Raw genomic sequence first — 8,670 nt, 5'->3', positions numbered from 1 at the left:
GGGTTTATGGAAAAAATGATGAATGTATTTGACATATTAATTGATTGGTTAAATTCAAACGAGCGTAAAAGTTTTCAATCGAGAAAGCCTAAAAATACAGGTGTAACTAACAGAAGTTAAAAAAATGGATTTATTGAATAAAACATTTTTTTTCTGTGCATTAAAAACTAAAAAGTGTTCTACGGGAACAGGCAAATAACCCTTTTTTTCTGAGAGTGTATGCTGCCATTTCCTTGAGGGAGTGCTGGTTTTATTTTTTACTCAACCGGGGTGAGTGATATGGCAAAAAATCCCTTTTCCAGTGATGTTTGGGCAATACACAGTCTAGACCCCCACACTCCCCCTCCCATCCCCTCACTACTGTCCTACAGCCTTTAAACCAGAGGTGTCCACCCTTATCCGAAAAGGGCCGGTGTGGGTGCAGGTCTTTGTTTTAGCCCAGCACTAAGACACCTTCTTCTATGTATCAAGGTCTTGACTGAGGCCAAGATTAGTCAATTAATTGAATCAGGTATCATAGTGCTGGGCTAAAACGAAAACCTGCTCCCTCGCTGGTCCATTTCGGGTAAGTCTGGAGCCCCTTCCTTTAGACGAAACTGCCGGGAGGAGTGCGGCGGTGTGCTCACAGTTGAGTAAGTACTTCTCTCCGTAGCTGTCGCGCACTTCTGGGGTGAGCTGGTTCCAGAGCCGATGGAGCTCCCTCTCCAAGGACTCCAGGTTGGTCACGGCCGTCTTAAAGAACCCCGGCTCGATGATGCACACCTTGACCCCAAAGTAGTGGATGTCCCTCCTGGCAAAACAGATTCACTGAGATTCCCTCTCTCGAGGTGCTCTGGCCTAGGAGAACAACCCTCCTGAGAGCTCTTGAGTGCTGTACTCGGGGACAGTACTAACTGTAGCAGCTGCCTGCCACACCAGGGATGTGCAAGCTTGCACACTGATCAGATCCTAAGAGGGCGGTGCCAGAACGGGATACCTCTCTGAACTGCAGTTCATTGCCATGCTTATAGCAGGGAGGTATGGAGCTCAAGGAATATTCTTATAAGATAAGCTGAAATGCTGCCCCCTACTGGCAGCCCACAGCATCAAACCGCAAAAAATACCCTTTCCCCAATAAATTGCCTTTACCTTTATGTTTCCTTTCATATTTAATTCTGGTGTTTGTGAAAAATCTGGTGTTTGTACCTTAAAGTTGTCCATGTTGCATTTTTTTGTCCTGTCCACACAAGCTGCGTCCACTAAATACAATTCTGACAACACATCAGAGAGGTTATTGATAAAGACTGTGCAATGAACTATGGGAGCTTGAGGCAAGGATGGCTGCCTACACTCCCCCATTCAGAGGACAGGAACATCATGTCAACAGTCAATGCTGGACTGCCACATGCACATATACCCCTGCAATTCATTTGTGTCCCTTGTAGGGCACATGACGAGAGTCTCTGGTCTTGTTTCAAGAACCGTACATATATTCTATTATGCTGAAACCTACACTACAAGGGATATTCAATAAAAAATAAAATAAATAATATTTTAGAAAATCTCATTTTTTTATGCCTGGTTTCAATGTGATTGATCCTGAAATGGAAAAGATGATGTCATTGCCAGAAGCATTAATGTGTGCATATACTTGTGTTAAACAGGAACAGATTGTTCTCCCTGAGTCATCTTTGGCGCACTATTACATCTAATAGATAGCTACTTGTACATGGTTATTCAGCCTTAAATAAGCCATAAAATGTGTGAAGGTAGGACTGAAGTCTGGATGAGGGTTTGTTTTGTCTAAGTTCGTAAAATCACAGAATTGAAATCGTTTGTGTACTTTCTTTTTCACTGTATCACTGTATCACACTATGTGTGTATTATTATTTGAACAGAATAAAAAGTTTTTTTTTTTTTTTTTACATTGCTGGGCAAGTAAATTATTAGCTAGTGTTTTTACATTGCTGGGTGAGTTTTTGAGGTAGTAGTTTTTTATATTGCTGGGTGAGTATTTTAGTTAGTAGTTTATGTCGCTGGGTGAGTTTTTTAGTTTGTAGTTTTTTATTTTGCTGGGTGAGTTTTTTAGTTAGTAGTTTATGTCGCTGGGCGAGTTTTTTAGTTTGTAGTTTTTTATTTTGCTGGGTGAGTTTTTTAGTTTGTAGTTCATGTTGCTGGGTGAGTTTTTTAATTAGTAGTTTTTTATGTCGCTGAATGAGTTTTTTAGTTTTTTACATTGTCGGGTGAGTTTTTAGTTAGTAGTTTTTTACATTGTCGGGTGAGTTTTTAGGTAGTAGTTTTTTACATTGTCGGGTGAGTTTTTAGGTAGTAGTTTTTACATCGTAGTTTTTTACGTCGCTGGGTGAGTTTTCTCCCGAACCCTAACCCTGGCACTCGAGGCCGTGCAAGCGGCAGGATACCTGAGGCAGTCGGAGAAGGACTCCACGGCGAACTTGGAGATGCAGTACCCCCCGCCGTTGGCGGCCACGCGGCCCAGCACGGACGCCACGTTGACCACGCGGCCCCGCCCCTTCTTCAGCAGCGGCAGGAAGGCCAGCGTCATCGCGATCACGCCCGTCATGTTCACCCGCAGGGTGCTCTCGAAGTCCGACGGCTTCATCCACTCGGTGGGGCCCATGGGGAGGGACCGCCCCGCATTGTTGACCAGGCCCCATAGCCCTGGAGACGGGAGGACAGCGGCCATTTTCTCCCCTTCCCATTCATAGCGCACTTTTCTACTCCCGAGAGCAGCGCTGACGTTCACCGTGTTTATAAGGCACACTGGATCATTCACTTAGCAGACAGTCATATCCAGTGTGACGTTCACCGTGTTTATAAGTCACACTGGATCACTCACTTAGCAGACAGTCATATCCAGTGTGACATTCACCGTGTTTATAAGGCACACTGGATCATTCACTTAGCAGACAGTTATATCCAGTGTGACGTTCACCGTGTTTATAAGGCACACTGGATCATTCACTTAGCAGACAGTCATATCCAGAGTGACGTTCACGGTGTTTATGTCACACTGGATCACTCACTTAGCAGACAGTCATATCCAGTGTGACGTTCACCGTGTTTATAAGTCACACTGGATCACTCACTTAGCAGACAGTCATATCCAGTGTGACGTTCACCGTGTTTATAAGTCACACTGGATCACTCACTTAGCAGACAGTCATATCCAGTGTGACGTTCATCGTGTTTATAAGGCACACTGGATCATTCATTTAGCAGACAGTCATATCCAGTGTGACGTTCACCGTGTTTATAAGTCACACTGGATCATTCACTTAGCAGACAGTCATATCCAGTGTGACGTTCACCGTGTTTATAAGGCACACTGGATCATTCACTTAGCAGACAGTCATATCCAGTGTGACGTTCACCGTGTTTATAAGGCACACTGGATCATTCACTTAGCAGACAGTCATATCCAGTGTGACGTTCACCGTGTTTATAAGGCACACTGGATCATTCACTTAGCAGACAGTCATATCCAGTGTGACGTTCACCGTGTTTATAAGGCACACTGGATCATTCACTTAGCAGACAGTCATATCCAGTGTGACGTTCACCGTGTTTATAAGGCACACTGGATCATTCACTTAGCAGACAGTCATATCCAGTGTGACGTTCACCGTGTTTATAAGGCACACTGGATCATTCACTTAGCAGACAGTCATATCCAGTGTGACGTTCACCGTGTTTATAAGGCACACTGGATCATTCACTTAGCAGACAGTCATATCCAGTGTGACGTTCACCGTGTTTATAAGTCACACTGGATATGACTGTCTGCTAAGTGAATGATCTGTAATGTTTTGTGGATGTGGCTTCCTCTACAACAGGGGTTTCCCAAATCAGTCCTGGGGACCCGCAGTATGCTGCTTTGCGCTCCAGCCATAACTGCACCCCTGATTTGTAGCCACTAAGGCTTTTCTTAATCCTCAAATCGGATTAGCTTCTCAAATCCGATCTATTTGGGTTACTGTCCACACAGTAGTGTCGCAAGTGGCTCAGACCAGATTCATGTGTTTGGGCCAAGCGGCATGTTTCTAGCTCCTGTTGTGAAATGTTGTTTAAAGTCGACACGTGACAAGTGCAGAAAAAGCACTTGTGAGGGGGAAAAAAATCTTATTTTCCTGGTCAGACACAAGTCACATTGGCCAATCACAAGATATGTATCAGAATTAGGACCACGTATGCATGCGGCTCAGATTGGAACGAAAAATATCTAATTGTGAAAAAAAATGTGAAGAAAATCAAATTGAAGTTACATCTGTCTAAACAGAGTGTTCAAACAAAGTTGTTAATTGTTCCGACACTTTTAGTGTCTGTCAAGGGATGCTTTACCCTTCTATTGCCACATTAATTCAGAAACAGATAATCACACTACCAAAAAAAATATATATCCCAAATTTTAGGACTTTTTATCAGACAGATCAGTTCTCAGACAGTGAATGCATTCATCAAGCGTTCAACTTATTAATTGAACAGGATTAATTAATGTTGTAGAAAAAACTCGCTTATGTTCTATAAACTTTTCCTTTCTGGTTATTATATACAGTAACACATTAAACGAAAGCATTAGCTGACCTGACAGGGATGTGAATATTTCTGGCACATTTATTATTTATGGCATACGCAGCCATTTCTGACATAATGTGTCCTTCAGACCGTAAATTCATCGGCAGACATTAAAAGTGTCTGGTTAAGAGCAGTTAACACGTTGTTATAATTCAAAGTTTTCCATTTTGGTTGGAAGGAAGCCAGCAGACACATCCAGAGTGCTTCATTTGTGTAATTTGTGGTACTCAAACAGAATGTAGACCCCCAAAATATCAGCCCCGCCCCTCTCTCCCTCTCTCTCCTTCTCTCTCTTTCCCTCTGTCTCTCCCTCTCTCTCCTTCTCTCTCTTTTCCTCTCTCTCTCCCTCCCTCTCCCTCTCTCTGTCTCTTTCTCTCTCTCTCTCCCTCCCTCCCTCTCTATGTCTCTTGCTCACCTGTGTCTCTCTCCCTCTCCCTGTCTCCCCCCTCCCTCCCTCTCCTCTCCTCCCCCTCTCTCCCCCCTCCCCTCCCCCTCCCCTCCCTCTCCCTCCCCCCTCCCTCTCGCCCTCTCTCTCCCCTCCCCCCTCTCGCCCTCTCCTCCCCCCTCCCCTCCCTCCCCCCTCCCCCCCTCCCCTCCTCCTCTCTCTCCCCCCCTCCCTCCCTCTCTCTCTCTCTCACCTGTGTCCCCGACCTCCTTCGTGGCCCACTCCAGGGCCTTCTGGATGCTGGCGGAGTCGGTGACGTCCAGCAGCGCGGTCCTCAGGTTGGGGCCGGCGGCCCGGCGCACGTCGTCCGCCCCCCTCTCCGTCATGCAGGCGGCCAGCACGCGGAAGCCCCGCCGGTCCAGCCGCTTGCACAGGAGGTTTCCGAACCCCGAGTCGCAGCCCGTGACGAGGACGTACTTCTCCGTGATGTTGGGGACCCGCTGGCTGTCCCGCCACAGCCAGACCAGGAAACACACCACGGGCAAGGCCACCAGCAGGTACTGGCACAGGTCCTCCATCGATGCGCTGTGAGGTCCGGACTGAGGGCAAGGGAGAGAGGGCGTGAGTGTGTGTGCGTGTGTGTGTGTGTGTGTGTGTTTCTGTTACTGTGTGTGTGTGTGCGTGTGTGTGCGTGTGTTTCTGTTACTGTGTGTGTGAGTGTGTGTGAGTTCCTGTTACTGTGTGTGTGTGTGTGTGTGTTTCTGTTGCTGTGTGTGTTTGTTACTGTGTGTGTGTGTGTGTGTGTGTGCGCGCATATGTGTGTGGATGTGGATATACATGTGTCAATTTTGTAAAATTATATTATTATTCATTATATTATTATATACTGTATATGTTGTATGAATTTTACTGCTCTACTTGATCATTCTATATGGAGTTCACTTCATTGTTCTCAGTAACAAATTCAGACATTTACTTCACTTCAGTAACAAATTCGGAAATTTACAGCCGGTTTTCATAGAAAAGCATGAACTTCCTGGTGACTCTGTCTCAGGCCTGCATCTACTTCCAGAGGTTGTGTGTGTAAGAAGCCCCTCAGATACACCAAACAGTGTGTCAAGGTCGCCAACCGCAAGAAACCAAACTTATCCCATCGAGGTCGCCAACCGCAAGAAACCCCTCCACAAACCAAACAGCAGAAGTATCTGAGTGGTGAAGGAGCGCGTGTAGTCTTACCCGGTGATACTGCAACGGGATTAATTTAATTAATTTATCAGACTCCCAAAAATAGTGTGTTAACCTTTCCTCTGTGCTAACAGTTATGAATAGAAGGAGGTGACTGCTGTCTGCCAGTAGTGTTTTTTTTTTTTTTTAGTGCTATCTATCTTGGTAGAAGTGGACATGTCTTTGGCTTGTGTAGCCTGCATAAATACAATTGTGTTTCCTGCTACGACACTAGTGCGAGTATATATGCAGATATCCTGAGTTCTCTGCGTACTAGGCGTGCAGTGGTAAGAGTCAAAGAGGAATGCCAGGTTAAAATGAATGCAGTTTATTGTTCCGTGCATTCAGTAATAATGATAATATAACGGTGAAAAATGTGAGTGGAGAACATGGCGATGTGCATGTGATGCGTAGGAGACCACGTTGACGAGTCGAACCATTCTACAAAAAGATCAAAGCAAAACGCCAAGACATGAAATAAAGACTCAATCATGGTTAAACAGCATAGCTCAATGATCCTGCTTGCACTGCCTCTGTATGCATATCACACCGGGTTAACCTTTACATCTGGCTGGGTGGTGTCCCACAGGTATCTGTGTCAGCACCCCCACCACAAAAGACACCAACTTGTTCCCCATGACATCACTTTTACGACAATACAAAACAGGATGACACTGTATTATGGAGAACCTAAGTTTTACATAATGCCGATCCAGTAGGATGTTTTGCAACTGAGCACTGTCTCTTCATCACACACTGCTGACTCCCAGTCAGCACAGTAAACAGTCTGTTTTACTTTGATGGTTTGATAAGAAGCAGACTTCTGTGTACTGCCCAAATGTGGAATAAGGCTGAAGTATTACGCATGAATAGATCGCTGACTCCACACAGATTAAATTTTATCCCTTATGGAGGCCAGACAAACTTACTTCTTTGTTTCACTGTCTGTACAGACATTATGTAAGGTGCTTCTTTTTTAAAACAAGGACACACAGAACCAGGTAAACTGGAAATAAAATCCACAGTTTATTGTCTCGTGTATCCTATTCCTTTCATTATTCAAAATGAATAAACTGTTGTGTTCACTTTTTTTGCTGTTGGGGTTTTTCTTTTCTGAAGCTGCAAGGAACTACAAAATTAGCAAAACAGACAGTAAAATTCAGACAACCCAGAAATATAAAATAAATTAAAAAGATAGACCCCAATGGGAATAGACAGTTTAATTAATTACTGTGTGTGTACTTTTGTGTGTCCATTAATAATTAAAGCAGGAAGCCTTGGGTTTGGCAATAGTTCTGCGAGCACATGAGAATTCTTTGGATAAGGCTCTTACAGGGTGAAAATAGCATCTGAGAGAAAGTTTTCCATGAGAAAAAAATAAAATCAGATGCTGTTCACGTCTAATAAGCCTCTCATGGCTTAAAACCCGTTAGACACAGAGATTATGACTTTGAGGAGTTGAGGAAGAACAAGTACACATCTGCAGGTACAAACGTGCTTTGTGTGAATTCATTTTTTTAGCATGTCAGATATATAGATATATAGTTGTGTTTGTGTATTACTTCATTCTTTTAGTTCAGAATCAAAAGTTCTGAATCGCTTAATGAAAAGTAATGACAGCATACTCATGTATAAGCAAATTAAATGGTGGAGGAAAAAAATCACAGAACACAAGAAAAAGAAAATCAACAGCACATAACTATGCATAGCTAAATAATTCAATTTACTAATTAAATAATACTAATTTAATGTATTTGCATGTCTGTGTGTTTCCACAGAACTGTCTGAATTCCTGTCATGTAATTAAAGATATTTGTGCCCATGCTGCTGAACTAGAACATCATGAACATGAAAACACGAAAATCGGAAACACATGCATCTATGTGCAGTGAAAGTTTCACAATCTCACGATAACAATCACAATCTCACGATAACAATCACAATCTCACGATAACAATCACAATCTCACGATAACAATCACAATCTCACGATAACAATCACAATCTCACGATAACAATCACAATCTCAGCGAGATGCAAGGATGCTAGCTCCCATTCCAATGAAATGAAACACTTCCTGTTTGGGAGGTACACGCGTCTCTCCCAAAAAAGCGATGACACTCAGCAGATATTTTAAGATCAATAAATAACCTTGCAACCACTCTGCATGGAACTCGGGACGCAGGATTTAGTTGTGAGAACAGTCCTACCTCTACTTTGGTTCTGTGCGAATGTGCTTCTGCTCTGCCTCCTCCCTCTGCGACTGCTCGTTCCTGGCTGGCAGTGACTGCCCAAGAAAGAGCTTTATCCTTTAAGGCAGGAAGACAATACATTATAATCTTTAATCTGTGTGTGTGTGTGTGTGTGTCTTTGCATGTGTAGGCTTGGTGCGTGTGTACATGCGTGTGCATGCGTGCCTGTGTGTGTGTTCATGTGTACGTGTGTGTGTGTGTGTGTATGTGTGTAAGTGTATGTGTGTGTGTGCATGTT

At 43.9% G+C, this 8,670-nt stretch overlaps 1 protein-coding gene across 1 annotated transcript; it reads right to left on the bottom strand.

Moving 5' to 3' along the window:
• Window positions 1-52: 52 nt before the first annotated feature.
• On the bottom strand, window positions 53-8,670 carry LOC135238362 (retinol dehydrogenase 7-like). The gene is made up of 4 exons (XM_064306150.1): window positions 8,391-8,670; window positions 5,211-5,556; window positions 2,400-2,658; window positions 53-790 (listed from the first exon to the last, which is right to left on the bottom strand). The coding sequence occupies exons 1-4, from the start codon at window positions 8,589-8,591 to the stop codon at window positions 508-510; spliced, it is 1,089 nt and encodes a 362-aa protein (XP_064162220.1). The 5' UTR covers window positions 8,592-8,670; the 3' UTR covers window positions 53-507.

Source organism: Anguilla rostrata, chromosome 13, assembly GCF_018555375.3.
Source record: "Anguilla rostrata isolate EN2019 chromosome 13, ASM1855537v3, whole genome shotgun sequence".
NCBI lineage: Eukaryota > Metazoa > Chordata > Actinopteri > Anguilliformes > Anguillidae > Anguilla > Anguilla rostrata.
This window is presented reverse-complemented; position numbering and strand designations above follow the sequence as displayed.

Bases quoted from the DNA above. Each gene is read 5' to 3' on its own strand.
- LOC135238362 (XM_064306150.1), bottom strand. From the start codon at position 8,591: ATGCACACGCATGTACACACGCACCAAGCCTACACATGCAAAGACACA. The intron at 2,659-5,210 runs GTGAGAGAGAGA...TCCCGTCTCCAG, and splicing joins GAAGGAGGTCGGGGACACAG to GGCTATGGGGCCTGGTCAAC. The intron at 791-2,399 runs GTATCCTGCCGC...CTGTTTTGCCAG, and splicing joins TCCTTCTCCGACTGCCTCAG to GAGGGACATCCACTACTTTG.